At 39.2% G+C, this 16,697-nt stretch overlaps 7 protein-coding genes across 7 annotated transcripts; 4 read left to right on the plus strand and 3 right to left on the minus strand. All coding sequences in view use genetic code 12, as the record gives it.

Annotated features, from left to right (window-relative positions):
• Nucleotides 1–357: 357 nt before the first annotated feature.
• RJT20DRAFT_5845 (uncharacterized protein) lies at nt 358–1,119 on the minus strand (the record flags this gene model as incomplete). Its single annotated transcript, XM_064920829.1, has 1 exon — nt 358–1,119. One exon carries the CDS (start codon nt 1,117–1,119, stop codon nt 358–360), a length of 762 nt encoding a protein of 253 aa, XP_064774537.1.
• A 1,101-nt stretch (nt 1,120–2,220) lies between these two features.
• On the plus strand, nt 2,221–2,892 carry RJT20DRAFT_135212 (uncharacterized protein; the record flags this gene model as incomplete). Its single annotated transcript, XM_064918384.1, has 1 exon — nt 2,221–2,892. One exon carries the CDS (start codon nt 2,221–2,223, stop codon nt 2,890–2,892), a length of 672 nt encoding a protein of 223 aa, XP_064774538.1.
• A 32-nt stretch (nt 2,893–2,924) lies between these two features.
• RJT20DRAFT_128366 (uncharacterized protein) lies at nt 2,925–3,978 on the minus strand. The gene has a single exon (XM_064917264.1). The coding sequence runs from the start codon at nt 3,502–3,504 to the stop codon at nt 3,034–3,036; it is 471 nt and encodes a 156-aa protein (XP_064774539.1). The 5' UTR covers nt 3,505–3,978; the 3' UTR covers nt 2,925–3,033.
• On the minus strand, nt 3,979–4,854 carry RJT20DRAFT_128367 (uncharacterized protein). The gene has a single exon (XM_064917265.1). It carries the CDS (start codon nt 4,775–4,777, stop codon nt 4,052–4,054), a length of 726 nt encoding a protein of 241 aa, XP_064774540.1. The 5' UTR covers nt 4,778–4,854; the 3' UTR covers nt 3,979–4,051.
• An 811-nt stretch (nt 4,855–5,665) lies between these two features.
• ARR3 (Arr3p) lies at nt 5,666–6,955 on the plus strand (the record flags this gene model as incomplete). Its single annotated transcript, XM_064918802.1, has 1 exon — nt 5,666–6,955. One exon carries the CDS (start codon nt 5,666–5,668, stop codon nt 6,953–6,955), a length of 1,290 nt encoding a protein of 429 aa, XP_064774541.1.
• An 891-nt stretch (nt 6,956–7,846) lies between these two features.
• Nucleotides 7,847–9,526, plus strand: ISC1 (inositol phosphosphingolipid phospholipase). Its single transcript, XM_064920185.1, has one exon. The coding sequence runs from the start codon at nt 7,951–7,953 to the stop codon at nt 9,280–9,282; it is 1,332 nt and encodes a 443-aa protein (XP_064774542.1). The 5' UTR covers nt 7,847–7,950; the 3' UTR covers nt 9,283–9,526.
• A 1,800-nt stretch (nt 9,527–11,326) lies between these two features.
• Nucleotides 11,327–16,141, plus strand: RJT20DRAFT_118770 (oligomycin resistance ATP-dependent permease). Its single transcript, XM_064915876.1, has 2 exons — nt 11,327–12,044; nt 12,081–16,141. Exons 1-2 carry the CDS (start codon nt 11,526–11,528, stop codon nt 15,909–15,911), a joined length of 4,350 nt encoding a protein of 1,449 aa, XP_064774543.1. The 5' UTR covers nt 11,327–11,525; the 3' UTR covers nt 15,912–16,141.
• The last annotated feature ends 556 nt before the right edge of the window (nt 16,142–16,697 follow it).

Below are 16,697 nucleotides of genomic sequence, written 5' to 3' on the forward strand. Positions count from 1 at the left end.
GCCAGCCAGTTGCCCTGGAAAGTTTAATTAGCAAGTTTGAATGGATAGAAGTATGATTAATTCCAAGTTTAATGTTTTAAATAAAATATTATAAATAAATAAATTAATTAAATCTTTCTTTCTATTCATATACTATTATGAAAATGAAGCAGTGTTGAAGCAGGTAAATATCATCACGAATTTTAGCTAGTGCAAGTACTATTCAATTGGACAGAAATCAGAATCTACAACTCCTTGCTGTCTAGTGAATAACTGAATTGATTTCTTTATTAAGATAATATAATACAATTTGGGATCTCCTGCCAGCATCGCTAACAAGTATAAAATGTATGCAAAATTTATGAAATGTCAATGAATCTAGTGCTTTATTTTCAATTTGGAGTTGGAGTAGTTAGTCAACATTCTCCTTATGAACATATGGTCCAAATTTATCTTCTCCCAATTCTGCTGGAGCATCAGTAGTACTTCTGCATTATTGATTGGATCCTTATTTACGGCATTCATGATCCATTGTAATTTTAATTGATGAGCAGGATTCTCCCTGAATATGAATTTGTAGACTTTGCATACATTGTCCAAGTCAATGAGGAACTGCAAAACGTGTGAAGTGTCGAATGTTAAATGGTTTTCCACGCTCAACAAGTAGAACGCATTGATTCTTTCGGCAAAATATGACTTGATTGCCTCGAAATTGCAATTGAATGTATAGTTATAGGAGATTAGGTAGTAAAGCTCCGCTGGGAGTGTTTGAATTAATTGTTCGTTTAAATACTGGTTTACATGAGGATTATCAAGACAATGGCCTTCAGCGGCTTTCACTTTCTCTGTGTAGTGCAGACGGCTGTCATAGTCCACTGGAAGTAAATCAAGAACCATATATTTACCAAAATCAGGAGAGTTCTTGACGTTGTTCTTTACATTGGCATACCAACGTAAGTAAGTCATTTCGTCGACGATTTTGGTGGTTAATTCAAACTCACATTTCTTCTTATGCACGAACTCGGTGCTATGGTCGATCTGCTTCTTGCGATGAGTGCATTCATGACTGAAGCTGCTGTTGGTAGAGTCAAAGCTCCTGTTGGCATCATTGGCATATTGATGTGGGTAGAACATTTCCATGGAGGTCTGTAGTGTAGTGAATATTATAGTCTTAACTTGACGAGTAAATTAATGATATTTGCAATATCAGGAGGCCGATGATATCAAAATGCTCGACGAATATCGGAACCTATTTATACGGACTTCGGACTACCTGAAAAAACAATTAAGCTCTTCCTGCCGTACTGGCACGTATCCTGAGTACCTACTGAAAAAGATCATTCCACACATCACTCATCGAAAAATCCTGATAGCCAAATGAAGAAGTGATAACCTTCTTTGCAAAATGTGCTGCGGTAATGCTGCAAATGTACCACACGTGACTTTATCTGCGTTATTAAAAAAAGAAATGGCCTTGTCCATTTTTACTCAAGAGGTGATGAACTGAGAAATTACATAAATAATACATAAATTAGTATGTGCAGGGGAAAACCGTATGATTTTTCCTTTACTAAATAGTGCTCGCATGGAATTGTTCCTATTGTTCCCTAAGCAGTGACCTGGTTAACGATTTTTTCCGTCGCTGTGGGAATGACTTGGAAGAGGATGGGCAGACCTGCCAGAGGCGGCTGGAGCATCGTAAGTGGTAGTAAGTTGATCGTAAGCCGTAGTCAGGGTCATATAATTCTACAGCTTGTATAGAGTACACTCTGACAAGAACTTCTATATAATTTAGTAACGAGATGTGTCACCTGTGGTGCGATGCAAGCTGTAACATCCATTCCTATTAGAGATCCATGACTACGCAAATGTAAACATTGGTAACTGTTTGGTAACTTGTGTTTGAGTTGGCAAGTTGGGTAATGCAACAGATTTCTTCTCTGGTTCTCAAGCCGACGGTTTATTACTGCAAAACTGAAAAAATCAACTGCAAAAAAATCTCTTCTGGTAACAAATTAAAAATGGCCCTATAACCTCTGAGCGATTGCAATTTTCTCCTCTACTGCTTATTTCCGCGATCGCATAAACGAACTTTTCACATGGACATTACTCCATGTTTTAGATTTGGTTTTTCTGGAGTCAATTGAGAATAACTACTGTTCTGCTTCTTGTTAACCAACGGCATTGAATAGTTGTAGGTAGTTAAACCACCTCAATCCGGCGCCGATAAGTACTTGGAAAATGTCAGAAAGAATCATTGGTCATATGAACAAGGACCATCAATTGGCCCTTATCGATTACCTTGTAGTTTATGGAAATGTGGAGCTCTCCACAATCGTTCAGCCCTCAGTTGCCATCAGCAAAGTTGACGAAAAGACTTTGGTAATTGACTACAAGAGCACCCAAGACTCTAAAACTCACAGCTTTTCAATTGACTGGGCCGACGCTTCAGAACACGAGAATGTCAAAGTTACCCAATTGTCAGATCTTAAGGACAAATTAGTGGCCATGGCCAAATACGCTGCTGACAAACAGGGATTCTCCCACAAGCAAATCAAGAAGGTTTTATACCCAAGTGCCATTTCTTCTCCGATGTATCTCGCATTCATTGTCTTGTTCCTCAATGCTTATGACCCATACATCTTGAGAAACTTGTTTGGCAAAGATGCAATCTTCCAAAAGATAATTCCTTACTTACCAGCGTTTGCAACTAACCTCTACGGACTCTTTGAAAGCAACGCAGCCAAGATTGCTATAGTGCTTGGACTAGTTCATCTCACTGAAGTTACATTCTTTACCCTTCCTCAAACCAGAAAGTACAGAGTGCCATTCCCACAAAGAATCCAGTGGATCTTGATGCATTTGTTTGAGGGATTCTTTGTCATCCTCAGATTCAAGTCGTTGACAAAGTAGATAGCAATGATTTAGTTTAGATATATAGTGAATAATAAAAAATGATACTTATATTTCAGCTGTAGGCTTCTAGTCCCCATTATAATATCTATCTCTAACTACTACTCTGCTAGGGCAAGCAATGACTATCAGGCAGATCTCTTAGTTCTTCTCGTCACTCTTGATCAAAAGTTTCTGGTATGGCTCGTCCAATTGAACCCAGCCAGCAATACCACCTTCCAAGATTGTGACATTATAGTCCTTAACATCATTTTCTTCGATGTAATCTTGGATCCATCCAGCAACCTTAGCTGCTCTCTTTTTAGAGCTATTACAGTGAACTACAATGTTTTTGAGGTCAGGGTTTTCCTTCTTGATTTGGTCGATGACAGTGGAACCAAGAGCGTCATATCCAGCAATTCCGGTTGCAGGGATATGAATCGAGTGCTGGAGGTAAGAAGGGGTTCTGTCGTTTCTCAAATCAAGAACGGTAGTGGTTTCTGGCGATTTCTCGAGCAAATCCAAAACTTCGGAAGGAGAGGTGTAGCTAGCCTTAGACCGAGCGTCTGGGTATTGTTCCAACCAGGCTTGAATAGCAGCAGCAACTGAATCAGCAGAGGTAGAAGAGGACATTGTTTGTTTTACAGAAAGAAATTTTTCTCGAGTGTTTTGTAGTGTTCCGAATTATCAATTTTTCACAAATTCCTGGCACATCAAGTCCTCTTTATACTCCACTTTTCAGCTGTGGAGATTGATGAAGTTTATTACCATGAGAACATTCCTGGAGTTCTTGCGTAATTTCTCCATGCAGGTGTCCACATATAAAATAAGTCTCGGCATTTGAGATTATTATGGAAGATATGATTGATTTGAAAAACGACATGGAAGTTGGGATTGATATGTGATATGGAGGTGATGACTCAAGGCGTTGTGGATTACAGTGGCTGGTGTTGGTGATTACTCCCCTTTTGGAAAGCTCAGCAATGTAAACTGGGTGCAATAATGTGGTGTATTAGTATTTTAATCATTGTTGGTATTATGCGACAAGAAAGAATGCCTGCTCTAGTGAGCCTTATCTACGTGAAGACCATTTGTAAATGCGAAATGAATCATTACTAATAATATTAATACACACGAAAGATCTAGAATTGAACTACTAACAATACTCTCGTCTCCTGCCTCAGGAACCTGGGGCTGATGTGCCGTTCTTCTCCCGCTCGCTACACTCTCGGAGCAAATTACGTGCGGTTCTCAAGAACTTCACAAGTTCTCTATGTTCATTAAACTCATTTTCCAAAAGCTTGATAATGCCTGGCTCAATTTCTGGGAAAGACCGTCCTACTCTGTATGCGTCTTCACTCACGCTCAATTCCACCCAGAAGGGCCTATCGTAGTTTTCTGGATCTATGTTTGTGAAGACAAACTTCATTAAATCCACTTGGATAACTTCAATCCTTAGCCCCAAATACATTTCGTACTTGAAAAGTTCGGGGTAGTTCTTCTTCATCTGGTTTTCAAGGTTATTTTGTGATTTTGTCAATTGGTTCAGAGAAGACTCAATGTTTTTGCTGATTTCACCGATTTGTTGTTCAAGTAATGCCTTCTCTTGCTTCAATTGTTCTTGTTTACTAACTAGCTCATCCACCTTAACTCGGCGAGATTGCAATGATTCGAACGCCAGCTTCAAATTCTCTTTTGTTTTGCTCTCTTTTTCCTCTAATTCTCGAATCTGTGACTGTAAACTAGTATTTTGGGTCTTTAACTCTTCGAGTTTCACGGCATGGTCCTTTCTATTGCTGATTAGCTGGACTCGCTTGTCAGCTAGAGTCCGGTCAACGTTAGCGGAAAACTCGCTCATCTGACGCTGTAACGCGTCAAATTGGTCTATGGCCGATTCAGTACTCATATTTGCATTTCTTTTATAAGCCAACTACGATTGATAACCTCTGTAATCCTCTTATTTAGATAGCCATCACTCTTGTCACTACTCCAATCCATTCCATTTTGTAGGTTCAATGTTTGTAGACATTAAAAAATGTATACAACGCACAAACGTGTATTCCTGTATATAATATACATAAGGTTTTGATGTTTGATGCATCAAGCATAAAAATTTTACTCATATGTACATGTATCTTCCATCGTGCATCCGTTTATATTCGCATAGAAAAAAGATTAAGTTTCCCTTCGTAAATAGGGAAGGATGGTTTTTGGAGAAGTGAAGATGATTTCTCTGATCACCTTCGAGTTAAGGGAGAACTTTATAGGTGTGTCGAAGTCTTCTTCATGGTATTGCTCTTGGTCTTTTTCATGGTCTTCTTCCTCTTAGTATTCCTCGCTTCATGGTGTTTTCCTCCTCCTATTACTCTCCATGGCTTCTTTTCTCTCAGATTGGAGGCGAAAATTTTTCGCTGCCATAAGCGTTTGAATAGACGGTACGAGATGACCACCAAAGGACCCCCATTCTCTGTGAGGCTATACTAGAAAGTAGAATTAACCGTAGTTCCAAAGAAAAAAGCAATCTTTTCCAGTCATTGTTTTGTTTGTACTTAAACCTTCATACTTCGTAAGTGGATAAGAAAACTCCCGGCCTCCCATACTTCTACAGTGACTCCAGGGACCCTAAATTGGGAAATGCTTACAAACATATATGTCAGGCATCCAAGTGCTCTAATTGTTTTTTTCACCCATCATCTTCTTTATCTCATCATGTTGCATTTCCTTTGTATGGTGAAGTGAGACTACAAAATTCTTATGAAATTTCAAAGGAATGATAAGACTCTTATCAGCAAACATGGTTTCAAAGCAGTTTAAAAAAGATATGGGCAGCGTCTTCAATGACCTTTCATTGGTAGACAAGCTCTTGCCAGTTTGGATCATCTTGGCGATGATCTTGGGTATTCTTTTATCTGTATATGTACCCAAAAGTAGACAAGCGTTTGATGGAGCTCTGATTGTAGGAGTTTCTATCCCGCTAGCTGTAGGTTTAATCGTCATGATGATACCGCCTTTGTGCAAGGTCGAATGGGAACACTTTTTCAAGTTCTTCTCCAGGACTAAATACTTAAAGCCTATTTTGATTTCTTTGGCAATCAACTGGATCGTTGGTCCTTTCTTAATGTTTGGACTCGCTTGGTTGACACTTTTCGATGAAGACGAATACAGAAGGGGTATTATCATGATCGGATTGGCTCGTTGTATTGCTATGGTTTTGCTTTGGAATGAAATCGCAAGAGGCGATAACACCTTGTGTGCCGTTATTGTCTTGATCAATAGTTTATTGCAAGTCATTTTGTATGCTCCCTACCAGATCTTCTTCTGTTACGTTATCACAGGGGATTACAATGCCAGTGTAACCAACGCAGGCATTTCCTATTCTTTGGTCTCCAAGAGTGTTGCTTTCTTCTTGGGTATCCCCTTGGGATTTGGAGTCTTGATTAGATTTGCTTCCATTTATACAGTTGGTTTGGCCACTTACGAAAAGAAGATGATCCCTTTGATTGGTCCTTGGGCTTTGATCGGACTCTTATATACAATCATTGTGATTTTTATTGAGAAGGGTAATGATTTCATTAAAGAAATAGGGTCTGCCTTGCGTTGTTTCGTACCATTGGTCGCTTACTTCATGATTATGTGGTTTGGCACCTTCTTCTTCTTGAGATGGCTTTCCTCTTCTAATAAGTTGGTTGCTTTTAAGAAATCAGCTAAGAGAGGTGAAGTTAATGTGGTATCTAGCACCGAAGAGTCTGCTGACGAGAATTCGAAGTTGTTGTGTGGTTGTGAAGAAAAGATATCCAAACATCCTACTAAATGGGTTTCTGGTTGTTCTGCCAATTACGCAGAAACTATAACACAGACATTCACCGCTGCTTCCAACAACTTCGAGTTGAGTTTGGCAGTTGCAATCTCATTGTACGGATCTGGTAGCAAAGAAGCAATTGCAGCCACTTTTGGCCCGCTTTTGGAAGTTCCAATTTTATTGATTCTTGCGTTTGTTGCAAAATACTTCCGTGTCAAGTTTATTTGGTCTGATGTTGAGGAGGAGATCCATGCAGATGAAGAGATGGCCGAGTTGAACCAGTAGTGACAAACTACGTAGAGATATTAATGTCCATTACTAATTTAATATATGAATGAAACGAAAGATAAAATAGTGAAATAAATTGTAATATGCTTCAAGTAATAGTTGTTATCTAATTAGAGCCATTTGTTCTTACAAAAACAGCTGTATTTTCGGGGACGATACCGAAAGCATGTTATTGCCCATGGAGTCCTTAGCCGTGGAGAGAGATATATGTGTTCTAAGCAACACTATCATTATACATGTGATTCTATGTCGCAACCATATAAAGTCATACAACCTACTAAAGTTATACAAAGGCTAAGGGAATAAAGGCATGCAGTCATAAAGGGTACAAAGGCATGAAGACACAAAGTCTTAAACTAATAAACTCATGCTAAGTCATAAAGTCATAAACTCATGCTAAGTCTTGAAGTCATAAAATCTAAAAGTTATAAAATCTAAAACTCTTAAAGTCTTAAAGCCTCAAACTCATATAGTCTTAAGCTAATAAACCCATAAACCCACAAACCCATACACCCATACACCCATACACCCATACACCCATACACCCATAAACCCATAAACTCATAAACTCATATATAGTCATATAGTCATAAACTCATACTGTCATACAAAGTCGCCTTAACGACATTTAAACAGTATTCATTTTTTGCGACACAGATCTCCTGCGCTTAGCAAACCTCAAAATCCGACCCGAAAACAGTAAAACCGTTAAATGACGTAAATCAATAATAATAGAAATAATCCTTTCACATACAAAAGAATGTACATATTGAAGTCTTTTCATAGCAGTATCTTGAAAAGAAACAGGTAAGTTATTTAATTTATAGAACTTGTAGTCAGTACTTAGCTCGAAGGGAAGAAAAACCTACGTCATTTGTTCTGATATCTTGTAAGTTAGATCTATAAAATATCATAGCATATTCATAATAACATAGCATATTGATATTCAAAGTCACGCGGATTATCAGACCTATAACTACTTTACATGTGTAATGGAACCAATTGATGCTAGCGCAAAAGCTCAAAATGGAAAATTGCCTTCAAGCGAAAATACAGTAAAACTCTTGACCCTCAACACTTGGGGATTGAAGTGGGTGTCGAAATACAGAAGACAAAGACTTGTTGCCATTGCTGACAAGCTCGCTTTTCCAAATTCTCCGGATGATGAATACGACATAGTCGCCCTCCAGGAAGTCTGGTGCGAAGGCGACTGGAACTACATCAATGAAACTTGTAAGGATTTGTATCCATACCGCAGAGTGTTCAAGTCGGGAATAGTCGCCGGACCTGGCTTGGCGATTCTTTCAAAGATTGCTATTGATGAATCTTTCTTGTACCGATTTCCAATTAATGGAAGACCATCGGCATTTTTCAGAGGCGATTGGCTTGTTGGAAAGAGTATAGCCATAACACTCTTGAAACCACACCACCCAAATGCTATACCAATTGCCATTTTAAACTCACATATGCATGCACCATATGCTCAGTCAGGAGAGAATAGCTATTCGACTCACAGAGCTTGCCAAGCATGGGACTTCGCTAAGATTGTTAAGATGTTGAAAAAGTCCGGATATGCTGTAATTCAGGTTGGAGATTTAAACTCGAAACCAGGTTCATTGCCTTACAAATTGTTCACAGTGGAGGGCGGATTAAGTGATTCCTGGGATGGATGCCATGACAATACCATTCTCTCTACTGAAGAAATCGCCAAAATGCAGCCAATAGAGCAAATAACAAAGGCTGGAATTACTTGTGATTCACAGCTCAATACCTGGAGGGCCCATAGAGAGATTTGGGAGGCTTGTAGATTGGACTATGCATTGATCGACTCCAGCAACATCAAACCAATCAATGCACTGGTCAAATTCACGGAGAAATTATCTCCTCCATTCAATTGCTCCTATTCTGACCATTTTGCTTACAGCACTGAATTGGTTGTAAGATCAAAAGATCAACAAGCGGAACCAGCTGAAAGCGTTAGTACTTCTGAGAAGATAGAAGTCTACAGAGAACTTCTGAGAGAGATAGCAGAATATCGTAAAGATAACGTCAAATTCCAAGCAACATGGAGAAAATACCATTTCTTCCTCTCCATTATTGTGGTTATTGCCTTGCACTTTGCTATTACTTTTGTCTCGGAGCAGCAAGCTTGGCTCTCCGTTGTCATCATGGTCACCAATTCTTTAGTCGGTATCACTGGTGTCGTCAATGGATTAATTTGGTATTGTGGTATCCGCTCAGAGCTGAGGGCTCTTCAAGAGGTCCAAATGGAAGTGGATGATGCCCTCACGTCGTTACAGGGCTATAGAGATTCATTTTCCTAAACAAGAGTCAAGTGCTAATAAACATAAAAAGGCTCCAACAATTGAAGCACAAAAAGTTCATATTTGCAATTGAAATCGAAACTAATGGGAATTATTTTTACCCAAATTTTGTGGGCATATATCGATGGTTTAATTACAAGCTCCTCCATTCGATCCCAACTGTCATACTATTTATATACATACATACATCTAACATACGGACCTTGGATTGCAGCCATGTCCGGACTAATAATTAATACATTTTTTAAGCTTAGGAATAGTGCATAAATAGATGCAAAATCATGTAGAAAATAACTGGTGGCAAACGTATAGCTTAGCCTTGTTTTCACTTGTTTAGACTTACTTGGTAGTATTGTACATTATGAACTTGTCATTTCCACGGAAATGCGTTTCGAGTTTCTCTACATATACATTGAAAATGACATTAGCAGATACAATTGAGCCTTGGGATTTGGTGGGCTCCTCGCTGAATCGGAGAGTTTTCTTTCTTACTCTATTGCACACGTATCTATTTGCAGTGGCTAAGCCCTACGCCTGAGACATCTATTATAGGAAACAATTGGAATTGACTTGACGTCGATGTTGACAGTGAAACGGAAATCCAAACAGCAATTTAGGAATAACACCGAGTTTGCATAGATCGGAAAGCGTGCTGCTACTCCCTTGCCACTAGCTGATGAGATAACTTTGCATCCGCATGCACCCATCTACCTGCTGAAATTCCTACACGTTTATCATGTGGGGGTAAAGGGGTAAACATCCTTTTCCTGTCAAATACGTAGATTGCTGTAGAAGGCAATCAAGAGTCCAGATAACCAATAGCTAATGTTCCCTTTGGGTATAAATCCGCCTAACACCGTAGTTCCTCTAAAAATAGTAATCTATGACTCTTTTCCAGGACAACTGGTGGCAAAAAAAAACCTTAATTGATCTACAGAGACGACACAGGGTTGGTACGGCTAAACTCGGTTGGCACACAAAGAAGAATAACACCATTGAGCCCCATTTTCTACCACGGATAACCCCCTTTGGCGCCTCCTTGCCACGGTTTGCATTGTACAATGGACATTGGGAGCAGATTGATCACTCCTTGTAGCCAAAACTGACATATCGCCGTCGCTAAATTCCTAATCCCGTATATGTTGCACATTGTTCGTAATTGTCCACCTATTGGGCCACAGCAAAATGCGGATTTGAAAAGCGGCCGTCCCAAATGGGCAATAAGCCCTTTGCCACTCGCGCGTGAGGGTTGCAACTACGCTTACTTAAGCGCAATCGCGGCACCCCATCACAATAACAGTTAGTGATACGATTCGGAACAGTCGCAGTGGGTGAGAAACGGCGGCTGTCTTTTATTCCGGCCGAGCCCCAAAGCCTTAAAAAAAGAGAGCCACACGGTAAGTGCGAGAGGTCCCTGCAAATGTATACGACGACAATGACTCCAGCAGCAATCCGCGGCTCAATCAAGACTTTAAGGATACTCATGACTCCAACAATTACATAGTTCGCGATAACTCCGGCTTCTATCACCAGAACTTGTTCCTAGATGCTAATGTCTACCCGGTTCCAGCCTGATAGCCATGGCTTTACACCCCGTCCACGTCCCAACTATCGCCGCTTCAGTTTCAATTTCATGATTTGCATGCAGAATCCATGATGCAGCCTCCACCAGGCCTAAACAGAGGATGAAGCTTCTATTTGGAAATTCTACTAGTGTTGAAGAGGAGCTCATTTCTTTTCTCACTACAAAAAACTATTATTATTATTATGATTATTATTTCAACTTTCATCCGGAACCTGATAATAATGGCAGCACCAGAGCCGTACCACATGTATCCTCTCCTACCCAGTTTGATCTTTTCACTATTGTCCCTATTTATCAATTCCTTCCGCTCTGTCACTTTTATTTTCAAATACGATCAACAAGATTGTGATTCAATTCGTTATTATTAATTTTTTTTTTTTCGCTCCTATTATGCTTTCATTATTATTATTATTTTTAATCTTTTTCTCCGTGCTTATTGTTTGGGTATAAGCGGCATTGCATGTAGATTATCTCAGTACCTTTTGTAGCATTTCACAATTTGATATTTTTACTATTTATATGCCATTATTCCTTTGATTTCTCCGAGCCGTACGCATTTACAAAAGGTTCATCAGATTATTGAAATATTTGCACCGTTATATTATTTGCTATCGGTTCATCATACGTAGGTCTCTATTAACATAGCCACCTCACCACGATGTCTGAACTGCAACAACAGCCCGAACTACTACGGCAGCGACGCCTTCTCTCGGCGCTATTCTCTAAAAAGGTTCCTCCGTTGCCAACGGATGACGAGAGATTAGTACACCCCGAGCAGAAAGCGAACTTCATCTCCAAGATCTTCTTTTGGTGGATCATTCCTGTGATGGTCACAGGCTACAAGCGTACTCTCACAGCCCAAGATCTCTTCACCCTATCAGATGACATTAAGGTCGAAACTATGACAGCAAGATTCAAGAAGAACTTCGAATACGATATTGATCGTGTCACCACAAACCATCTTAAAAAGAAGTGTAAAGAAAGAGGTGAAACTTTGGAAAACAGCTCAGTTCCAGCTGCAAAGGACTTGGAAGACTTTAAAGTCAGTCCTTGGACCGTAACATTTTCATTACTTAAGACCTTCAAATGGCAATACTTTTATGCATGTCTCTTCCTAGGCATCGCCAATAGTGGACAAGCTGCTAACCCATTGCTTACCAAGAAATTGATTCGTTTTGTTGAAGCTAAGGCTTTCAGTCAAGACCATCCAGAGATTCTGCTTTCAGCTTATGGTCTTTTAGAACCTCTCGGGAGAGGTATTGGATACGCCATTGGTGCATGTGCCATCGAGTTTGTCACTGCTATACTTTTCAATCATTTCTTCTACAAGTCTATGATGACAGGTGCCCAGGCCAAGGCCGTGTTAACCAAAGTCATGATGGAGAAAGCGTTCAAACTCAGTGCTGAGTCGAAGCACCAATTCTCTGTAGGTAAAATCACCTCTATTATGGGGACTGATTTGTCCAGAATCGATATTGGTCTTGGTCTTCAACCATTTTTGTTCATCTTCCCATTCCCTATTATCATTGCCATTGCTATTTTGATCGTCAACATTGGTGTATCTGCTTTGGTTGGTATCGGTGTGCTTATTCTCTTTTTAATTCTCATTGGTGTTTTGACGGCAAAGTTTTTCGTTTACAGAACCAAGGCCAGTAAGTACACAGATGAACGTGTGAGTTATATGAAAGAAGTTTTGAATAACTTGAAGATGATTAAGTACTATTCGTGGGAACCAGCTTACTTTAAGAGTATTTCCAAGACTAGAACTTTAGAGATGAGACTTATCTACGTCATGCAAACCTTGGTTAATATTGTCATTGCTTTTGCCATGAGTTTGACCGGTTTTGCTTCATTGATTGCATTCTTAGTATTGTACGCCCTTGACAGGGGCAGAAAAGATCCAGCTAACATCTTCTCCTCCATTTCATTGTTCAATGTGTTGTTAACCCAAGTTTTCATGTTGCCAATGGCTTTGAGTTCTGGTGCTGAGGCTTTCTCTGGTATGACTAGACTTACAGCATTTTTGACTTCCAGTGAGGTTAATATCAGTGAGACTGAAATTGAAGCTAATAACGAGAAGCGTTCGCTCATGGCAAAGGAAAACATTGCTCTTGAGATTGACAATGCCACCTTCTTATGGGATACCTTCGATGATGACGAAGAGGAAACGGGCGATAAAAAGGAAGATCCTAAGAAGGCTAAGGACAAGAAGAAAGACAAGAAGAAAGACAAGAAGGCAAACAAGGCCAAGGAAGAGGCAGAAAGAGCAAAGGAAGCATTGACAAAGGTTGATAGTCCTAAGTTCAGCGAAAAAGAGTTCACAACTGATATTAAATCTGTCGAGGATTCACCGTTCTCAGGTTTGAACAACATAAGCTTAACTATTAAGAAGAAGGAATTTGTTGTCATCACAGGACTTATTGGTTCTGGTAAAACTTCCTTGTTAAGTGCTATGTCAGGATTTATGAAGAGAACCTCAGGTGAGGTTAATGTGAATGGTTCCTTATTGCTTTGTGGTTATCCATGGATTCAAAACACTACTGTGAAGGAGAATATTGTGTTTGGTTCAGAATGGGACGAGAAGAAATACAACAAGGTGATCTATGCTTGTTCATTGGAAAGTGATATCGAGATCTTGCCTGCTGGAGATTTGACCGAAATTGGTGAAAGAGGTATTACCCTTTCTGGAGGTCAAAAAGCTAGAATTAACTTGGCCAGAGCCGTTTATGGTGAGAGAGATATCGTTTTAATGGATGACGTGTTATCTGCTGTTGATGCAAGAGTTGGTAAACATATCATGAACCACTGTATTCTAGACTTGCTTAAAGACAAGACAAGAATCTTGGCTACACATCAATTGTCACTTATAGACGCTGCCGACAGAGTGATCTTTTTGAATGGTGATGGCTCTATTGATGTAGGAAAGGCAGATGAACTCAGGGCCAGGAACGCGGGATTTGCAGGTTTGATGGCATACAGAAGTGAAAATGTCGAAGATGAAAAAGAACCTGAAGAAGACCTTGAAATTGTCAAACATGAATTCGAAGATGACCATCAGTTTGAAAAGGAATTGATCCATCGTCAAGTTACAAGGAAATCAGTAGTCGAAGATGAAGAGGGTATCCACAGGGAATATAATGTGAACAACGACCAGGATGGACGTTTAGGAGAAGATGAAGAGAGGGCTGTTAATGCCATCCCTCTTGGTATCTACTTGAGATACATTAAGATTGGATCTGGCAGATTTACTGAGTGGGGTATTATTCCTCCAATGTTACTCTTTATGTGTTTGGCAACGTTTTGTCAGATCTTCACATTCACGTGGTTGTCCTTTTGGACCGGCTTGAAGTTCCCAAACAGACCAGACAATTTCTACATTGGTATTTATGTTATGTTCACCATTCTCTCATATGTGTTCTTGTCTTTGGAATTCGTTTTATTGGTTTACTTGACAAATTCAGCGGCAGTGAAATTGAATGTCCTAGCTGTTAACAGAGTCTTGAAGGCTCCAATGTCGTTTATGGATACCACTCCAATGGGTAGAATCTTGAACAGATTTACTAAGGATACTGAAGTTTTGGATAATGAAATTGGAGAGCAAATCAACTTCCTCTTATACATGTTCAGTAATGTTTGTGGTGTGTTGATCTTATGTATCATTTATTTACCATGGTTTGCAATTGCTATTCCTTTCCTTGGGTTCTTGTTTGTTTCTGTCGCCAACTTCTACCTGGCTTCAGCAAGAGAAATCAAGAGATTAGAAGCCGTCCAAAGATCATTTGTCTACAATAACTTCAATGAAGTTTTGAGTGGTATCAGCACCATTCAAGCTTATAGAGCAGAAGAAAGGTTCATGGAAAAGAATGATCGTTTCATAGATAATATGAATGAATCGTACTACCTCACAATCGGTAATCAACGTTGGTTAGGTGTTCAAATGAACATTATTGCTGTTTTATTTTCATTGTTAATTGCTTTGCTTTGTGTAAACAGAGTTTTCAAAATCAGTGCATCGTCAGTTGGTTTATTGTTATCTTACGTTTTCCAAATTGGTGGTACGTTGTCTATGCTTATTAGAACTTACACGCAAGTTGAGAATGAGATGAACTCTGTAGAAAGAATTTCTCATTACGCTTTTGACTTGCAGCAAGAAGCTCCAAGTATCATCACTGAGAAGACTCCACCACCCAGTTGGCCAGAGAAGGGTGAAATTAGATTTGAGAATGTTTCTTTGGCATATAGACCAGGTTTACCCTTGGTATTAAAGAACTTGTCCTTCGAAATTAAGGGCTCGGAGAAAATTGGTATCTGTGGTAGAACGGGTGCTGGTAAATCCTCTATCATGACGGCTTTGTATAGATTATCTGAGCTTGAATCTGGTAGAATTTACATTGATGACCTCGATACCACCGAGATGGGATTACACGACTTGAGATCAAAATTATCCATCATTCCACAAGATCCTATCTTATTTAGAGGTACTATTAGAAAGAACTTGGATCCATTTAACGAAAGTTCGGACGATGAGTTGTGGGACGCATTAGTAAGAACGGGCTTGATTGAGGCTGATAGATTAGACTCCGTCAAGGCTCAAGTTAAAGTTCAAAAAGATGCAAATGAAAGCAAAGAGGATAGTGACGATGAAGCTAATGTGCTCCATAAGTTCCATCTCGATCAGAGTGTGGAGGACGATGGTTCTAACTTTTCATTGGGAGAAAGACAATTAATTGCCTTTTCCAGGGCATTGGTTAGAAATTCTAAGATCTTGATCTTGGATGAGGCTACCTCCTCTGTTGATTACGAGACAGATTCAAAAATCCAGACTTCTATCATTAAAGAGTTCTCAGCCTGTACTATTTTGTGTATTGCTCATAGATTGAAGACAATCATTAACTATGATAGAATTCTTGTTCTTGATAAGGGTGAGATTAGGGAATTTGACACACCTTGGAATTTATTCAATACCAAGAATAGTATCTTCCAGCAGATGTGTCAGAAGTCAAATATCGTGGCTGAGGATTTTGCTAATGCTGCAAAATTCTAGAAATTCCAATTCTACAAAACAATTGAGTTGTTTTTATTGTAAATAGTCAGTTTGCATAATTATTTAATGAAATTTTCTTGTTAAGAGCGTAAATAGAATTGTTTGACTTCTGGTGGGCTAATAGAAAGCTTCCGTTAGATCTCAAATGGTTAAGAAAAAGTTAAACTTCTACGACTATTTTCCGTTTCATTTTTATTAGAGAATATATATCGCCAAGTAACTGAATACAAAATATCTGTAATTTACGTAGGAAGACAAAGCCCATTAAATGGTAAATTTCAAAATTATATTTTGCAATAACAAATTCCTAGATGAAGTCCTAGGTATGCAAACAATAGCCTTTTCCTACACTAACAAAAACACAGGGATCCGTGAGACAACTAGGTTTATGACTCATAATTTTCTTCTCAAGATCAGTAAAAGTTTAATTTCATTATAGGCAGCTGCCAGCTTAGCCTTTTGCAGATATGGCTTAGATTGCACAGAAGTACTATTTCTTTCAGCTATATTGCTGATGATGTTCCACAACTTATCAATCGTGCCGTACGAGAATAAAAAAAAAGGAGGTATATTTGGTATATTTTGAGTCCAGTTATCACCGCACTTGGGTGAAGAGATTAGTATTTCTAGTATATTTTCACCCTGTTTACTATGCATTACTACAGCATGCATTAAGCAACACTACAATGGCAACCGGCATTGTCTAATCAAACATTATCTATTCCAGTTCCTTTCTATTTGTGTTGCTTGCTCCTCCTTCCAGTAAAGTGTTTTGTGCTGTATGGA

Source organism: Scheffersomyces xylosifermentans, assembly GCF_036884685.1.
Source record: "Scheffersomyces xylosifermentans strain CBS 12540 chromosome Unknown RJT20scaffold_4, whole genome shotgun sequence".
Classification (NCBI taxonomy): domain Eukaryota; kingdom Fungi; phylum Ascomycota; class Pichiomycetes; order Serinales; family Debaryomycetaceae; genus Scheffersomyces; species Scheffersomyces xylosifermentans.